This window comes from Ostrea edulis, chromosome 7, assembly GCF_947568905.1.
Source record: "Ostrea edulis chromosome 7, xbOstEdul1.1, whole genome shotgun sequence".
In the NCBI taxonomy this organism is placed as follows: domain Eukaryota; kingdom Metazoa; phylum Mollusca; class Bivalvia; order Ostreida; family Ostreidae; genus Ostrea; species Ostrea edulis.
The window spans coordinates 68,314,540-68,335,063 of NC_079170.1; the positions used below are offsets into that span (position 1 = coordinate 68,314,540).

Here is a 20,524-nt window from a genome sequence, read left to right on the forward strand (position 1 = left end):
TACACGTGGATGTTTACTACGCATATTGAATCTATAACGCTACACGTGGATGTTTACTACGCACATTGACTTCTCCATTGCAATCTAATTAAAATTAGATGTTGGATCCACTCGCATACTCGCTACACAAACATCTAAAAACCAATCTAATTAAAATTAGATGTTGGATCCACTCGCATACTCGCTACACAAACATCTAAAAACATCCCATAGAGGGTCACGTCAGAGGTCAAATTCGGTATCACTCTAGACTTATCGGCTTCAACAAACATTCAATGATTTTGCCAGCGGTGATTTCATTGGTCAATCGAATTTGACCTCTGACGTGACCCTCTACGGAATGTTGTTAGATGTTTGTGTAGCGAGTATGCAAGCGGATCTAACATCTAATTTCAATTAGATTGAATCTATATACAATGTTTGATCAAATCTGGAGATTCAGACGGTGGTATTAATTTGTGTAATCAAGCTCATTTCTACATAGGCTCTATATGTATGTACATGCAAGGTGTAAATTCTATAATCTGGTCCCCGCCCCCACAACTCTTTGATCACCCCAAACGATAGTCTGGTCCCCGCCGTTTTACGAGTGATCAAGGAGTGGCGGGGGCGGGGACCAGATTAGACATTCAATTCACCGTCACGTGATATTGATCCCAGTCACATGAACTAAACATGGCGCGCTACGTAAGATCTGCTTGTAAAGCGATCGTTTTGAGTGTGTTAGTAACCGCGGTATTGTCTGTGAGATATGATCCTAACTGGGACTCTCTTGACACGCGTCCATTGCCGGCCTGGTATGACACGGCAAAAGTAGGAATATTTATTCACTGGGGAGTGTTTTCCGTGCCCAGTGTGGAGTCAGAATGGTTCTGGTGGGATTGGGAGGGTGCTAAAACCAACAGCGTTGTAGACTTCATGAAAGCTAACTACCCTCCAGACTTCACTTATGCAGACTTCGCTAAAGATTTCAGAGCCGAGTTCTTCAACGCTTCGGAATGGGCAGACATATTCCAAGCCTCGGGTGCGCAGTAAGTTGTAAATATTTGAGACCAATATTGTCAAGGTTCCTTCCTGTTTGTTGTTGTTGTTGTTGTGTTGGTGCTTCCTCAACTTGAACTCTTGACCTCTGTTAACCTGATAGATAAAATGATAATGTCCTGTGGACTCAGTTTGGCGTGTCCAGAGACACAGTTAGATCGTTATAACTATTAACCTGACAGCCACTGCTGAATAGAGAACAATCACATCAGTGTATCTCTATCATTTATTGTAGTAATGATAATCTTTATTTCAAAAGTCAGACACAACAGTGAACATATTCTATGCTAGCTATTTACCGACTTCCACGGATGTTGGTGCTAGGGGGTCATTTTGTGAGAGAAAACTGGAGTACCGGGATGAAACCCACATGTCCGAGCTGGCGACCACCATCACATGTGTAACCCTCTCACATACAACTAAGCACGTGTATCGAACTCGAGTTGCAGATGTGAGAAGCGAGGGTGTTCATCACTATCCTACCTGAAGTCCTGAACACTAGAATTTCAAAAGAAAAATAAATGTACTACAAAATCCCATTACTACAGAGGAAATAACATTTGTACGATGAAGTCGGGTTATCGGTATTGTAGAATCTTTGTTCTCAGAAGGTATAAAATTCATTTGGGATACTGGGATGTAGTAGCTAGGCCTAAACATCTAAATGGTGAGTTGGGAGACATTTCCTGGACTCGCGTAAAAATCCACGAGAAACATAGCGATCCAGTCCACAGCTCTAAGGCCAAAAATAAATAATTGTTTGTTTCCCCAAACCCGACTCTATCAAGGCAGGTGTGGGTAGGTAGGTAGGTAAAATATTTTATATGTTTGGGGAGGGGAATGTTTTTTGTAGTAGTAAATAGGAAATTACAAATCAGCATTAAAGGACAGTACTTTAAGCCCTAGTACACAAGTATGTATCAAGTGATAATTTACCCTCCTGTCTGATGATATTAAATAAAAATCTCTGTATATTTGAAATCATTTATTTTATTTAATTGGATTTCTCTTTGGTGGTGTTTTTACAATAGCGATACAGTCTCCACAATCTGGCAGCACTACACGATGAGTCTTAAGAGCCTCTGTGTCTCTAGTCGCCCCCACAGCTGCACAGAAGGCACAGATATCGGGCTGTGCAAGGGTACTTGCATAATGTGGAAATTCAACATGGGTGTTGCAATCCATTTGTAGACGGACATTTACAACTCCTTCAAGGGCATCACCTGAAATGGTGTCTGTAATCACACTGATATACTTGGTAACCATATCATTTGACATGGAGTTTGGGAAGAATGTGTTCGCTTTTTCAAATTCTTCAACAACTTTGTTAAACAAACGGTCCTTTTCTGAAAGATAAAAGGGGTTTTTATCATCTAAAAGTACACTAGTGATTGGTAGATTTCACAGTAAAAAAGTGACGCCTGAAATGCATATTTTCAGCCTGGGAAATCGGGAAAAGTCTTTTGCAGTATGTTTACTTTACTTAGCGTGATTCGGGAAGCACTCAAAAAAATTAAGCGTGAAAGCTCAGTGTCTGCTTTTACGAGACAATTAAGTGCCAGGAGAGGTCTGCTTTTATGAGACCAACATTTAATAAGGGCATAAAAGGGGTCATTTGGGCATCTAGGCTTTTAAAGGGTTTGAAAAGTTAATGCAAGAAAACAAGAAAAAAGAATGCAAACAAGGGTGGGGAGACTCTACCTTTGCTTACAAGAGATAGATATTGGGACATGGTGTTATTTAGTATGCATACCAGTAAACTTGTTCCCTTCTGTATCTTTTCTTCTGGGCAGCCTATTGATGGCTTGGCTTGCTTCCATCATTCTTTCCAATTTGAGGAGGAAGCTTCTTTTTCAGTAGAGTTACCCTCAATGTCAACACAAAATTTAACGAATTTGAAGTTTTCATTGAAGTCAAGAGCAAGTTTCATATCGTCACCGTACAGAGGATTAAATGTTTCTGTAAAATTACTTTTAGTAGAAATTGACACACGAACGTGTTTTTTGTCCAGAACATCCTCCTCATCTTCAGTGAAATCGAGATCGGCAATAACATTCTCACACACATCTTCCCAGATGTCCTTTTTAGAAAATTTACGCAACGCATTTGTGATCAGGTTTCTTGTGAAGCTGCCTGCCATATACACGGCAACAGAAACTGACAAAACAGCGTCCATACCATACGTTCGACATTTGATGCATGAACAATCTAGAGAACAATGTACGATCCCAAAAACACCCAATCAGAAACGAGAGGGTCATCAGGGCGTTTAAAACTGCACTGATTATAAAGGCGCTTTAAAGAACGGCGTCTTCTTCTTACGCATTTGAATTCTCCACTTCATAGGAGCACCTCCGTCTGGATTTCGGTAAAAAAAAAATTTCTTCACAAAATCGGCAATAAAATATTTTCGGTCGCGGCGATTTTTTTGGGTCGGTCGGGAAACAAACAATATTTTATTTTAGGCCTAATGTGCACAAAATAATCTGAGCTAAATCTGATCCTTTGACAAGAAAATTTTTGTCACCAAACCCAGAAGTCCCTCGTCAAAAAATATCTGAGATCTCGCAAAGTCATACCTTGGACTATATTTGTAAACTTACGCGGATAATCATCCTAGTCTTGTGATCCCCTAACTCCAAAATGTAGTGCACCATTAGGCCAAATGTTTAATGAGTGCAATGTTAATGAAAGGCATGGTAAGATGATATGTGACGTCATGTCTTCGTTTCGACGTACATCAAAATACTAATAGTGACAGAGGCAGATCTAAATTAGGAGTTTGTTTTAAGGAACAAATTTTCGTTTTTTAAAAATCTGTGTTTTTTCCGCATCCAAAAAATTAGAACTGTTCAAATTTATTTACCAGTTTCAATTCCGTGGCATGGCTTGTAAATAAATGCAAATATCACAATGACAACCCCTCCCCTCCCATTGATAATCAACCATTCCACGTCTTACTTAATCACGACTGAACATTAATTAATTCTAGCCTTGTGAAGAGATCTCATGGTATCCTTACAACAAAGGGGAGGCCATGCAGGGCTCAAATATGTTGCAATTCAATAATTATTTCATCATTGTGTAAAAACTAGGATATCTGTACAAAATTGTAAATATCAAATTGTTCTAATTTCCTCGTCTGAAACATGTCTTACTACAATGGGATTAATATTATCTATATTTATTAACGCTTATTTATAATCCGCTTCGCGGATTATAAAGCGTAAACTGACCCAAACCAGGTTATACTCGTATAACTTGCCCCAGAATTAAAGTCATTCCTTAAACTAGTTCTAATTGTAACGGGGACCGTTACAGATGTTCCCCAAACCTCCCCCAATTAAAAAGTGATGTCCTTGTGAATCTATAGGAAAAAATCATTTTATTTTAGCCTTTAATTACATGTAGTACGTTCAATATGGTCATTTCAGTACCAAGAAATGAAAGAAAGCGTTGCACGTGCATACACGCGCACGCGTGTATGATTCCGAATTTTTGTTGATGTCGTTCAACAGGCATTTGTATCATATACCCACAGTATGAATTTCATAACGTTTCCACCAAATATAAGGAAGTTATAGCGATTTTAAAATCGTCCAATCAGAAATCAGCACACGTGCATGCACGTGCTGAGCAGTAATTCTAACCACAGCAATTTGTAAGGAGTACCAAGATACATCTAAACCCCTAATATGAATAGAATTTGATGAAAAACAAAAACGTTATCGTCCTTTAAAAATTGAACATTTAAAAAACGTTGCACGCACATGTGCGTGTGCGTTGGCATTTTTTTGTTACACCAACATATAGATACACATATTGTCTACATATGCTGTGAATATCATCTCATTCGCTTCATAAATAAGAGAGTTACAAACGTTTTAGCATTATCCAATCAAAATGAAGCGCACGTGCATGCGCGTGCAAATTGGTAATTTTGACCATGTAAATCAGTTAAAGGTCTCAATATCTACCTATGATATGAATTTCAAGCCATTTCAATGAACAACAAAAAAGTTAGACTGATTCCAAAGTTAGCGTACAAATTTTGTAATGCGCGTGCACGCGCATGCGTGCGCGTGCTGGCAAAATAACTATTATTTTTCATATGTACAAATGATATACTATCATCCTATTTAGGTTTTATATCGCTTCCTTCAATATTCTGATTTTCCATTTTTTGTACCAAAATTGCAATGCACGTGCGCGCGCGTGCATGCACGTGCAAACAAAATGACTATCACTATGCACATCTACAAATGCTATACTATCATCCTGGAAAGTTTCATATTGATCCCTTTTGTAGTTTCTGAGAAACTACCGGACAAAAAAGTACCGGAGAAAAAGAATAATAATAATAATAACTAGATACTCATTACTAGTAATGAGTAGGTCTTCCGTTAGACCACTTCCAGTAAAGAGCTTTCTATTCCTACGAAAACCATTTAAATGTATCAGAAAATGTGCCTTAACAATGAATGAGAAATGTATTATCGAATTTTTTACTCCTTTCTCATAACTTCCGGTGACGACAGGAAGTACTATTCAGATGCGTTTTCCTATAAATGACATCGATTCTTTACTGTCTATATTCCCTGAAAATTTCACGTCTCTATCTGAAAGAGTTCTCAACAAAAACAAGTAGACTAAAGAAAGAAAAAGTAGCAAGTTACTACCGACCGGAAGTCAGTTTTGAAAAACAAAATTATCAAAACTCTAGAAGTTGATACTTTTATTAAGACATGTGAAAATCATATGAAAGACTTCAAATATAAACGAGATTTATGGGGACAAAGAGACGAAAAGTAAAAAGATATTTTATCAAGAAACCGGAAGTAGTCGTTTTGACCACCGACAGACTCAATATTATTTTGACACTTTGAAAGAGAGTTGATAAACTAGTATAGGTTTCAATTTAAAAGAAAAAGTTTGAAATTTGCGATTCTTTCCATCACTTCCGGTGACGACAGGAAGTGACGGTCGACATGTTCAACCCCCTACTGCACGCTTACAAACGGAGATTGATCATTCCTGAATATATGATGAACCTATATCTTACCTTTTCCAAGAAAAGTGCTGGACAAAATTCCTTTTGAGAAACAGAAAATCGGCCCTATTTTCCGACCGGAAGTGAATTTTGTAAAACAAAAATACCTATAGCAAGGTCATTTCATAAGACATTATTCCTGAAAATTTCAAGAAAATATATCCAGCCATCTCTCAGAAATCACTCGAAGAAATTGGAAAATCGACATTTTTTCAAATACTTCCGGTATAGACCGGAAGTGACGGACGAAAAAATTGAATGCATGTGTACAATGGACTAATGCTAGTTGATCAACTCTACAAGTTTCAAACGTCTATCTATATTCATTATTGAGAAACTGAAAAAACAAGGTTTGAATATGTCCACCCCATATCTCACGACCGGAAGTGAATTTTAGAAAAATATTTGAATATATAATCTAGACAATTATAGTGTCTATAACATACCTAAAATTCAAATCATGAACTTGTTTTATGACCGAGATTTATTGCACTGAAAAATGAGAGAATGAATAATCTTTCTTTGATATAACCGGAAGTTGGAGTTTCAACTTCCGGTGGGGTCAACATTTTTTGAAAGTTACAACAAGACCTAGTAAACCGATATAGGTTTCAATTTGAAAAAAAAAAGTTTGAAATTCATGATACATCAATCACTTCCGGTGACGACCGGAAGTGACGGCAAACATTCTTAACCCCATACTGCACGCCTACAAAGTGAGATCTATTAACTCTGAAAATTTGGTGACTCTATCTTTTACCGTTTCTGAGAAAAACGCTGGACAACGAAAACAGCTAATAAGCCGTATTTGCCGACCGGAAGTAAATTTTACAAAAATATTTGACGTTACTCTAGACATTTATAGTGACTATAATATATGTAAAACTCAACTCATTAACTAGTTTCATAACCGAGATTTATGGCACTGAAAAATGAGATAATGAATAGTCTTTATTTGATATAACCGGAAGTTGAAGATTCAACTTCCGGTGGGGTCAACATTTTTTGAGAATTAGAACGAGATATAGTAAACCGAAATAGGTTTCAATTTGAAAGAAAAAAGTTTGAAATTCATGATTCCTTTAATCACTTCCGGTGACGACCGGAAGTGACGGCCGAAATTCTTAAACCCCTACTGCACGCCTACGAAGTGAGATCTATTAACTCTGAAAATTTGGTGACTCTATCTTTTACCGTTTCTGAGAAAAACGCTGGACAAGATATCTTGTAAAAAGACGAAAATTGGACATATCTTGCGACCGGAAGTGAATTTTGAAAAAATGAAAAAAATGCTTCGAGGTACCATCGTTGTCTATAACCTGTAAAAGTTTCAGGAAAATCCATCCAACGGTCTAGGAGACGAAAGGGAAAAAAATAATAATAATAATAATAATAAACAGTACAATCACTAGAAGGTCTTCCGTTGGAAACGGAAGACCTTAATAAGAAACAGAATAAAAACAATATGTTCCCAAACTTTGTTTGGGGAACATAATAATGTATTCATTTTTCAACCACATTCATGTATATATGTTTGTAACTATAATTGTTGATGCATGTGCATGGTAGTTATTTTAAGAGTGATCTAAATCTAGCAAGAACCTATTTTACAGGGCTTCACTTGTTCATGATTTGATATAAAACCCTGGCAAAGAGCTAAAATAGGCTATTTCTGCTGTCTAATGCCATTCATGTATTTGGTAAATACGTATTATTTAAATTACTGATGAAGAATGAACATTACAAAATATGTATGCAGCTGCACTCTCTCAAAGAATAGCGCCGTCAGCATATCAATAATAGAAGGGGTCATATGGTATGATCTTTCAGATATGTTGTATTGACCCGCAAACATGACAATATCATCTTTCAAATATGTTAATTGTATTGACTAGCAAACATGATATTATCTTTCAGATAATTATGTTGTTTACAGTATTGACCAGCAAACATGACAATATTATCTTTCAGATATGTTGTATTGACCAGCAAACATCACAATATTATCTTTCAGATATATTGCATTGACTAACAAACATGACAATATTATTTTTCAGATATATTGTATTGACTAGCAAACACAATATTATCTTTCAGGTATGTTGTATTGACCAGCAAACATGATATTATCTTTCAGATATGTTGTATTGACCAGCAAACAGGATAATATTATCTTTCAGATATGTTGTATTGACCAGCAAACATGATAATATTATCTTTCAGATATGTTGTATTGACCAGCAAACATGATAATATTATCTTTCAGGTATGTTGTATTGACCAGCAAACATCATGAAGGCTTTACTAACTGGCCATCCATGTTCTCCTTCAACTGGAACTCAAAGGACGTAGGACCCAACAGAGATCTTGTGGGTAAGGGACTCAAATGTTCACAACATGAACCGCTAGTTTGACATCAGATTGTGGGTAAGGGACTCAAATGTTCACAACATGAACTGCTAGTTTGACATCAGATTGTGGGTAAGGGACTCAAATGTTCACAACATGAACCGCTAGTTTGACATCAGATTGTGGGTAAGGGACTCAAATGTTCACAACATGAACCGCTAGTTTGACATCAGATGTTCACAACATGAACTGCTAGTTTGACATCAGATGTTCACAACATGAACCGCTAGTTTGACATCAGATGTTCACAACATGAACTGCTAGTTTGACATCAGATGTTCACAACATGAACCGCTAGTTTGACATCAGATGTTCACAACATGAACCGCTAGGTGTGGGTATAAGCAGAGATTTTGTGGGTAAGGTCAAAAATATAAATTGTTGTGTTTCTATTAACATCCAAGTTCAAATTACGTGTAGGATTAGGTAGTGATGAAACGATTGTCGCCGATGATCGATTGTCGGTCGTTCAGAGACCTACGATGCTACTAATCGATTACAAAATAAAAGTCGCCGACATCGTTGACCAAATAAAATCCGGATATCACTTCAACTTTGTTCAAATTTTATTTTCTGTATGTCAAACCCGATCGAAAATAAGCAAAGAAAATGGCGGGAGATAAAAAGGACGGTAACAACAATAACATTCAACAGTCAAATAAAGGAGCCTATCTCTGATATCTGTGATACATTGAGATTATAGATAAATTCCATTACTTGATATATTGGAATTCTGATTTATATACCAGTGAATAAATGAAACAAAGAAGAATTCAAATGTTGTTCCATACATTTAATGATTCTGTTACATCTAATTTGAGGGGAAAACACTTAAATGCCAATTCCGATTATAATCGATTACATGCGTCCGATTATTGCCGATAATCGATTGTGGTATTAGGTCCGATTGCCCATCACTAGGATTAGGTTGGTAGGAAATAAAATCATATTTTTTCTCAAGGTTCTTTTGAATTAAAATAAACACTCAAAGAAACATGCTGATGACTATCTCCTTTTAAGTTGCACTGGTAAATTACCATATTGAGCACCAGAGACTCATTTTTCGCTATCGATGCAAGGTTTAGACATGCTTTGTTATAAAAGCACCTATTCTTAATTACATATCAATTACAAGTGTCAACTCCAAAATGATAAATAAATCTTTTCAGCGATACATTTAAAAACATTGTAGGTTAGAGGGTGTAATTAAGGATTTTTCAGGTTTGCGGAAACACAGCAATTTTTATTTTAGGCCTAAGAGACTCAAGTGTTTGGAACATGAAATCATGGTGGTTGACAACAGGTGTAAGATCAAAGTTGATCACAGATCTCCTCATCTCTGCATGTTTATACACCTCTGTTTACATGTCCATCTTGACCGGTCACGGTCCATCTCGACCGGTCACTGTCCATCTCGACCGGTCACGGTCCATCTCGACCGGTCACGGTCCATTATTGTCCATTTCGACCGGTCACTGTCCATCTCGACCGGTCACGGTCCATCTCGACCGGTCACGGTCCATCATTGTCCATCTCGACCGGTCACGGTCCATCTCGACCGGTCACGGTCCATCTCGACCGGTCACGGTCCATCATTGTCCATCTCGACCGGTCACGGTAGCTCAGTGGTAGAATGTTCGCTTCACAACCAGGAGGTCTTGAATTTGAGCCCCGCTCGTGCCATGGCCGCATCAAACCAATTAAAAATGTCCAAATAGGTAGTGAATGCTCCTTTGCCAAATGCTCGACAGTTAGAAGTGAGAATCACGGGTGTTTCAGAATGGAGGTCCCGCGTCGCAGCAGGCGTTGGTATGATGAAGAAACCAGATGCTGCGTCTGTAAGCCATAAGCATAGGTCTAAATTTGTGGTACTTCACCCATAGCTGGTGATGTCTCAATATGAGTGAAGAATTCTCGACAGGACTTAACAAACAAACAGACAAGTTCCTGTACATCTCTGGTACACGTTCATGTTTTATTTCACTCATACTTTAGGGGCGAAAGTAAAAGTTCAATGTCTAACAAAAAAATAAATTTACATAGTTTTTACCAATTTAAGATCCCCCCTCCCCTTCCCCCTTAAAAGTAGATATGATGAATGTTGGAACCAATCAATCAAACAAGTAAAAATAACACTCTGTATGCCTTTTCTACTGTGTTTTTTCACAAATAAAAGTGTACATTAAATCTATTAAATGTTCATCAATTTGTAACATTATTGATGTTGTTTTTAACATTCATTTAATTGTGTTTTTTCTTTTACTACTAATGTGTAATCGATGTCGGATGACATAAACTTATGGGATTTTTTACTCCTCCTCCCCCTAACTATTTACATAAAATTTTTAGATTTTTATCTGACATCGATTTTTTGATCTCGCCCCGTAAAGAGAGTGGGCGGCTGCCATCATCAACCCGAGTATGTTAAAAGTGTGTTGTTCTATTTAGGAGAACTAGCGACAGCCAGACTGATATGTTTTTCTGATGATACCTGCGTATGTTATAAGTGTGTTGTTTTATTACCTCACCTGAACCGAAGGTTCAAGTGAGCTATTCTGATCACATATTGTCCGGCGTCCGTCTGTCTGTCTGTCCGTCTGTCTGTCTGTAAACTTTTCACATTTTCGACTTCTTCTCCAGAACCACTGGGCCAATTTCAACCTAACTTGGCCAAAAGCATCCTTGGGTGAAGGGCTTTCAAGTTTGTTCAAATGAAGGGCCATGTCCCTTTCAAAGGGGAGATAATCACAAAAATGCAAAAATAGGGTGGGGTCATTTAAAAATCTTCTTCTCAAGAACCACTGGGCCAGAAGAGCTGAAATTTACCTGAAAGCTTCCTGACATATTGCAGATTCAAGTTTGTTCAAACCATGGCCCCCGGTGGTAGGATGGGGCCACAAGGGGGGATCAAAGTTTTACATACAAATATATAGGGAAAAACTTTAAAAATCTTCTTCTCAAGAACCACTAAGCCAGAAAAGCTGAGATTTACATGAAAGCTTCCTGACATAATGCAGATTCAAGTTTATTCAAATCATGGGCCCCGGGGGTTGGATGGGGCCACAATAGGGGATCAAAGTTTTACATACAAATATATAGGAACAATCTTTAAAAATCTTCTTCTCAAGAACCACTAAGCCAGAAAAGCTGATTTTTACATGAAAACTTTCTGACATAGTGCAGATTCAAGTTTGTTCAAATCATGGCCCCTGGGGATAAGATGGGGCCCCAAGGGGGGGATCAAAGTTTTACACACAAATATATAGGGAAAAACTTTAAAAATCTTCTTCTCAAGAACCACTAAGCCAGAAAAGCTGAGATTTACATGAAAGCTTCCTGACATAATGCAGATTCAAGTTTGTTCAAATCATTGGCTCCAGGGGTTGGATGGGGCCACAATAGGGGATCAAAGTTTTACATACAAATATATAGGAAAAATCTTCTTCTCAAGAACCACTAAGCCAGAAAAGCTGATTTTTACATGAAAACTTTCTGACATAGTGCAGATTCAAGTTTCTTCAAATCATGGGCTCCGGGGGTAGGATGGGGCCACAAGGGGGATCAAAGTTTTACATACAAATATATAGTTAAAATCTTTTTCTCAATAACCACTGAGTCAGAAAAGCTGATATTTACAAGAAAACTTTCTGACATAGTGCAGATTCAAGTTTGTTCAAATCATGGTCCCCGGGGTGTAGGATGGGGCCACAAGTGGGGGGGGGGGTTCAAAGTTTTACATACAAATATAGAAAAAAGCTTTAAAAGAACCATTGGGCCAAAGAAGTTGACATTTAAATGAAAGCTTTCTGACATAGTGTAGATTCAAGTTTGCAAAGGGTAGTTTGGGCCATAATAGGGACCAAGGTTTTACATGCAAATATATATGGAAAGTCTTCAGATATGGGCCAAGGTGACTCAGGTGAGCGATGTGGCCCATGGGCCTCTTGTTTAGGAGAACTAGCAACAGCCAGACTGACATGTTTTTCTGATGATACTTGCGTATGTTATAAGTGAGTTATTTTATTTAGGAGAACTAGCGACAGCCAGACTGACATGTTTTTCTGATGATACCTGCATATGTTATAAGTGCGTTGTTTTATTTAGGAGAACTAGCGACAGCCATAAGGAACCAGACTGACATGTTTTTCGGGCTGTATCATTCTTTGTTTGAGTGGTTCCACCCTCTCTATCTACAGGACAAGGCCAACAAATGGCAGACTCAGAAATTTGTAGAGGTATGCTGCATACATGTCTGTGTGAAATTTTTATTGCCTTATTCTCCCATTGTAACACTCAAGCCTTTATTTTTTGTGAATTATTTATGCATGTTGAATCAAACAGGTTCAAACCAATCAGAACAAGGCTATAGTGCTCAACTTCGAGACTCGATCCCAGCTGACATGACTGAGTGTTGATTGGTTATAATTCACTATGATAAACATTTACTAGATAAAATATTACCAGAATTATACGACATTTATTGGTTATAATTCGCAACAATTCTTACAGAATAAAATAATAATTCACTGCAATTCTTACAGAGTAAAACATTAGAATTATACGAGATTGATCGGTTATAATTCAGCTATGATTCTTACAGAATAAAACAAAACAAGAATTAGACAACATTTATCAGTTATATTTCACTACGATTCTTACAGAATAAAACAAAACAAGAATTAGATGACATTGATCGGTTATAATTCACTGCAATTCTTACAGAATAAAACAATACAAGAATTATACGACATTGATTGCAGTTACAATTCGCTACGATTCTTACAGAATAAAACAAAACAAGAATTAGATGACATTGATCGGTTATAATTCACTGCAATTCTTACAGAATAAAACAATACAAGAATTATACGACATTGATCGGTTACAATTCGCTACGATTCTTACAGAATAAAACAAAACAAGAATTAGACGACATTGATTGGTTATAATTTGCTACGATTCTTACAGAATAAAACAATACAAGAATTACACGACAATGATCGGTTATAATTCACTGCAATTCTTACAGAGTAAAACAATGCCAGAATTATACGAGATAGTGAACCGGTATAAACCAGATGTGATTTGGTCAGATGGTGACTGGGAAGCTCCGGACACGTACTGGAACTCGACCAACTTCATAGCGTGGCTTTACAATGACAGGTCAGTTTCTTGTGAGCGATCACAGTTTCTGAAAATTCAAGTGAGCTTTTCTGATCACTTTTTGTCCAGCATCCGTCCGTAACCTTTTAACATTTTTCACTTCTTCTCCAAAACCACAGGACTAATTTCAATCAAACTTACCACAAAGCATGCTTGGGTAAAGAGGAATCACATTTGTTCAAATGAATTGCCACACCCTTTTTTGAAGTGGAGATAATTTTAAGAATTGTTGAAAATTATGAGGCATCTTTTAAAAATCTTCTTCTGAACAACTGGTTCAATTATCAAACTCGGCAGAACTTACACTTGGGTAAAGGGAATTCAAGTTTGTCAAACAAAGGGTTATCCTCCCATCAAAGGGGAGATAATAATGGAAAGGCCAATACAGGATAAAGTCATTTAGAAGTCTTCTCAAGAACCACTGGGCCAGAAAAGTTGAAATTTGACAGCTTTCTGACATGAAGTTGATTCAAGTTTATTTAAATCATGGCCCCAGGGCATATGAAGCCACTTTTTACATGGAGATATAGAGGAAAAATATTTTCTCAATAACAACAGGCCCATGAATTATCATATTAACACACAAACATCCCCAGGTAGTGCAGATTCAAAGTTATTCAAATCATGATCCTCAGTGTTAGGTTGGGGCCACAATAGGGGGTCAAAGAATTTAAACGGAAACATCTTTAAATATATTCACCTCAACAGCTGCAGGACCATGAATAGTAATATTAATATGCAGCCATCTACAGGTAGTTCATATTCAAATATCCACATCAGGGGCCCATAGGGTAGGGTAAGGTAGGGTCCATCTTTGCTAGCCGAGGGCAATGCTCTTTTCATACTAGCTAGTGGAGATGGGTATACGACCACAATAGGAGTTTTATAAGAGGATATGCATGGAATTATGTTGAAATGTTTTTGTAAGAGTTAGATGGCCACATTAAATCACATCAAAATACAATTGTTACCAAGTTGTGTGAATTCAATTTTTTTTTTATGCTCAAGCAACTTTAGTTATGGGACATATTTTTTTGTCTGTCTTTACGAAACTTAAGCCTTGTTCATAATTTGGGAATAGTGAGATAGGGCTCTCATATTATTTTTATATATGTCTTTACGAGACTTAAGCCTTGTTCATAATTTGGGAATAGTGAGTTAGGGCTCTCATATTATTTTTATATGCATTCCTTCATTCATGGCACTAAAGTTTTTAACCATATTACCTTGACCTACTTTTAAGAAAACCCAATTTATTAAATATCTCCTGAACTATCTAAGGTAAATCTTTCAGATTTTGTGTATGGATTTCTTATGGCAAGACCTTTCATTCCATTCTATAATCTTTTACCTTGTGACCTTGACCTCCAGAACAGCAAGGTCATGTTGCTCATTGAAGCATACCTATGTTGTGTGAATTCAAGATTGGCTATATTGTGACCCTAAGGGGCTAAGTTGCCCTGGTTGAGCCCACAATACTGAGACAAAATTTTTAATGGGATTTGAAAAAAATTGTTTTTAGAAATCACACTAGCTGAACAACAGCAGGGCCATAGTGACTCAGGTGAGCAAGTTAGCTTATGGTCCTGATCTTGTTGGTTGACATGACAATGATGGTGTCAATTTCTGTGACCCAACTTCAGAATTTCTAAATATAGTGACAAATTGATTATTCCATAATTTTGATGCCAAATAATAATTGACCTCATGACCTTGTTGCATGAGGGTAGGTTACACAGGTCTTCACAATCAGGGATCATGTATTATTAACAAGTTTTGGGATTCTCGATGACCCTGCCTGTTTTACATCTATTTACAGTCCTGTCAAAGAAACCGTGGTCACCAATGATAGATGGGGTCAAGGGGTCATGTGCAAACATGGTGGATTTTTGACATGTGCTGACAGGTACAACCCAGGTGAGTTGTTGCTCAGTCCCAAATCAGTTCCATTTTACAAATAGTGTTACCCGCCTTACTTCTATGCTAGTAATCTGAGGCGTGTCTCTAATGCATCATTTGAACACAATCAGGAAAGTTACAGAAGAAGAAGTGGGAGAACGCCATGACGATTGATAAACAGTCGTGGGGTTACCGTAGAAACACAAAGCTGTCTGACTTTCTGACCACGGATGAACTTATCGGAACCTTGGTGGAAACTGTCAGGTATGATAAGATGTTAATTAGTGGAAACTATCAGGTATGATAAGGTGTTTCAGTGTATACATTGTAATATTTAGCTCACCTGAGTGTTAGTTTACCACATCTTTCCACCTGTGTGTAGATCTACTTCATGCTGACCATTACTTACATTAGAGGTTTATATAACAACTAGGTTACCTTCAACATTACTTATATAACAACTAGGTTACCTACAACATTACTTATATAACAACTAGGTTACCTACAACATTACTTATATAACAACTAGGTTACCTACAACATTACTTATATAACAACTAGGTTACCTACAACATTACTTATATAACAACTAGGTTACCTACAACATTACTTATATAACAACTAGGTTACCTACAACATTACTTATATAACAACTAGGTTACCTACAACATTACTTATATAACAACTAGGTTACCTACAACATTACTTATATTACAGGCTTATATAACAACTAGGTTACCTACAACATTACTTATATTAGAAGCTTATATAACAGCTAGGTTACCTACAACATTACTTATATTAGAAGCTTATATAACAACTAGGTTACCTACAACATTACTTACATAACAACTAGATTACCTACAACATTACTTATATAAAAACTAGGTTACCTACAATATTACTTATATAAAAACTAGGTTACCTACAATATTACTTATATAACAACTAGGTTACCTACAATATTACTTATATAACAACTAGGTTACCTACAACATTACTTATATAACAACTAGGTTACCTACAACATTAATTATATAACAACTAGGTTACCTACAACATTACTTATATAACAACTAGGTTACCTACAACATTACTTATATAACAACTAGGTTACCTACAACATTACTTATATAAAAACTAGGTTACCTACAATATTACTTACATCAGAGGCTTATATAACAACTAGGTTACCTACAACATTACTTATATAAAAACTAGGTTACCTACAATATTACTTACATCAGAGGTTTATATAACAACTAGGTTACCTACAACATTACTTATATAAAAACTAGGTTACCTACAATATTACTTACATCAGAGGCTTATATAACAACTAGGTTACCTACAATATTACTTATATAACAACTAGGTTACCTACAACATTACTTATATAACAACTAGGTTACCTACAACAGTACTTATATAACAACTAGGTTACCTACAACATTACTTACATAAGAACTAGGTTACCTACAACATTACTTATATAAAAACTAGGTTACCTACAATATTACTTACATCAGAGGCTTATATAACAACTAGGTTACCTACAACATTACTTATATAACAACTAGGTTACCTACAACATTACTTATATAACAACTAGGTTACCTACAATATTACTTACATCAGAGGCTTATATAACAACTAGGTTACCTACAACATTACTTATATAACAACTAGGTTACCTACAACATTACTTATATAAAAACTAGGTTACCTACAATATTACTTACATCAGAGGCTTATATAACAACTAGGTTACCTACAACATTACTTATATAACAACTAGGTTACCTACAACATTACTTATATAACAACTAGGTTACCTACAACATTACTTATATAACAATTAGGTTACCTACAACATTACTTATATAACAACTAGGTTACCTACAACATTACTTATATAACAACTAGGTTACCTACAACATTACTTATATAACAACTAGGTTACCTACAACATTACTTATATAACAACTAGGTTACCTACAACATTACTTATATAACAACTAGGTTACCTACAAGGGTTGTATGGCAGTTCTTGAGAGACATCACAATTTCGGTAGACCAATGAGGAAGAATTCAAAATACTCGTGCAAGATTTAATGGGACTAGAATTTTACAAATGATATACTCTGAATCTAACATTTGTAAATCAGTTGCAGTTATGTTCACATTAGCTCACCTAAGTATTACATAACTACTCTTTTTGTAATATCGTACCCTGACCATGTCAAATCAAAGTTGTAAAGATCGGTAGCGAGTGCTCCTTCATAAAACACTCGGCATTTAAGTGAAAATCGCGGGGGTTTTTTACCTTGAAAACTGAGGCTTCATGTCAAGGCAGATGTTTGCATGTTAAAGAATCCTCATAGTTATGGCCCTGAGCAGTAAGCATAGATCTGAATTTGTGGTACTTCACCTACAGCTGGTGACATCTCAATACGAGTGAAAAATTCTCAACGGGACGTAAATCAAAGTTACTGTAAATTCTGTCTAACATCACACACTTGTAATTGTAATTAAAAGATTTCTATAGCGCCCAATCAACATTAGTTCTCTAAAGCGCTTTGCAAATGTGAGAGAAAGGATAATATAAAATCGATATGCACATACATGTGAATAAAATATTCATAGTGTGAAAATTGAAATGCATAATTATTTTTTATTATCAATATATAGCACCAAATGTAATGATATGATAACCCTAATAACATATAAAACAATTGAAAACAACCCTTAGGAATAATTAAATACAGAGAAAGAACATAGGTATGATAACTGCCTGTTATTCTATCTTTAATGTAGACAGTCTATATTCCGTATGTAGACAGTCTATATTCCGTATGTAGACAGTCTATATTCCCTATGTAGACAGTCTATATTCCCTATGTAGACAGTCTATACTCCCTATGTAGACAGTATACTCCCTATGTAGACAGTCTATATTCCCTATGTAGACAGTCTATATTCCCTATGTAGACAGTCTATATTCCCTATGTAGACAGTTTATACTCCCTATGTAGACAGTCTCTATTCCCTATGTAGACAGTCTATATTCCCTATGTAGACAGTTTATACTCCCTATGTAGACAGTCTATACTCTCTATGTAGACAGTCTATATTCCCTATGTAGACAGTCTATACTCCCTATGTAGACAGTCTATATTCCCTATGTAGACAGTCTATACTCCCTTTGTAGACAGCCTATATTACCTATGTAGACAGTCTATACTCTCTATGTAGACAGTTTATACTCCCTATGTAGACAGTCTATATTACCTATGTAGACAGTCTATATTCCCTATGTAGACAGTCTATATTACCTATGTAGACAGTCTATATTCCCTATGTAGACAGTCTATATTACCGATGTAGACAGTCTATATTACCTATGTAGACAGTCTATATTTCCTATGTAGACAGTCTATATTCCCTATGTAGACAGTCTATACTCTCTATGTAGACAGCCTATGTTACCTATGTAGACAGTCTATATTCCCTATGTAGACAGTCTATATTCCCTATGTAGACAGTCTATATTCCCTATGTAGACAGTCTATATTCCATATGTAGACAGTTTATACTCCCTATGTAGACAGTCTATACTCCCTATGTAGACAGTCTATATTCCCTATGTAGACAGTCTATATTACCTATGTAGACAGTCTATATTCCCTATGTAGGCAGTCTATATTCCCTATGTAGACAGTATACTCCCTATGTAGACAGTCTATACTCCCTATGTAGACAGTCTATATTTCCTATGTAGACAGTCTATATTCCCTATGTAGACAGTCTATACTCCCTATGTAGACAGTCTATATTCCGTATGTAGACAGTTTATACTCCCTATGTAGACAGTCTATATTCCCTATGTAGACAGTCTATATTCCGTATGTAGACAGTTTATACTCCCTATGTAGACAGCCTATGTTACCAATGTAGACAGTCTATATTACCTATGTAGACAGTCTATACTCCCTATGTAGATAGTCTATCAGGGCTCAACATTAACTTTTTTTTCCTACTTGTCCATTCGGACAAGGGACAAAAATATGTACTTGTCCGAACTTCAACTTCACTTGTCCGAAAATTTTTCAAAAAAGATCTAATATTGTCAACTTGAAAACTGTGTTTAATTTACTTAAAGATATAGTCCATGTTTATATCTGCTTGATTGATTTTTTATCTTATTCTCTTGATAAAAACAACAAACGCATAAAACAAAATTTTATCTAGACTTCCTGTCTTGAATCAATGACTTCATAAGATCCATGGATGATTGAAAGTAGTACGCAATAAGTGAACACCGATCCCGATCGAGTGTGACTCAGCTAGTTTACATTTTAGCGATTGATATCGGGATCAAAGTTCATTTTTCATGTATTACTTCTGACTCTGAACTACTGATAAACTTTTTCACCAAATTGTTTGGAGACTTCTTTACATAAAAAATCCTTTGTCCAATTGGACAAGTGCCCATCAATGTTCACTTGCCCGAAATGTTTTTCCACTGGTACCGGACAAGCGGACAAACGTTAATGTTGACCCCTGTCTATACTCTCTATGTAGCCACTTGATATCTTAACTGATGTTAATAATATTAAAACTCCTGCACATGTTCCTGTGGAAAATATTAAAGGGACATATTTATGGATACTCTGCTGTGAGATTTGAATTGTTAGTCCATTGTATGTAATTATACATAACTCTGCTGTGAGATTTGAATTTGTATGTGATTATTTTCAGTTGCGGAGGAAACATCCTGGTCAATGTGGGTCCTACCAGTGATGGGAAGATCATCCCGGTGTTCGAGGAGAGGCTGCGGGATTTGGGACAATGGCTGAGGGTGAACTCTGAGGCTATTTATGGAAGTCATCCCTGGACATACCAAAACGACACTATCACACCAAACGTCTGGTAAATATGTCAATGTGTCATCGTCACCTG

General features: G+C 36.4%; 1 protein-coding gene across 2 annotated transcripts in view; it reads left to right on the forward strand.

Moving 5' to 3' along the window:
* Positions 1–631: 631 nt before the first annotated feature.
* The window catches only part of LOC125654466 (alpha-L-fucosidase-like), a 31,342-nt gene continuing 11,449 nt past the window's right edge, over positions 632–20,524 (forward strand). The window contains exons 1-7 of one of the 2 annotated variants that reach the window (XM_048884425.2): positions 632–1,031; positions 8,358–8,464; positions 12,605–12,735; positions 13,530–13,663; positions 15,483–15,580; positions 15,694–15,826; positions 20,324–20,494. In XM_048884425.2, the coding sequence (XP_048740382.2) occupies positions 676–1,031; positions 8,358–8,464; positions 12,605–12,735; positions 13,530–13,663; positions 15,483–15,580; positions 15,694–15,826; positions 20,324–20,494 (1,130 nt within the window). In that variant the 5' untranslated portion in view covers positions 632–675. The remainder of the gene's footprint in view (positions 1,032–8,357; positions 8,465–12,604; positions 12,736–13,529; positions 13,664–15,482; positions 15,581–15,693; positions 15,827–20,323; positions 20,495–20,524) is intronic. The other variant, XM_048884426.2, reaches the window with a different exon arrangement.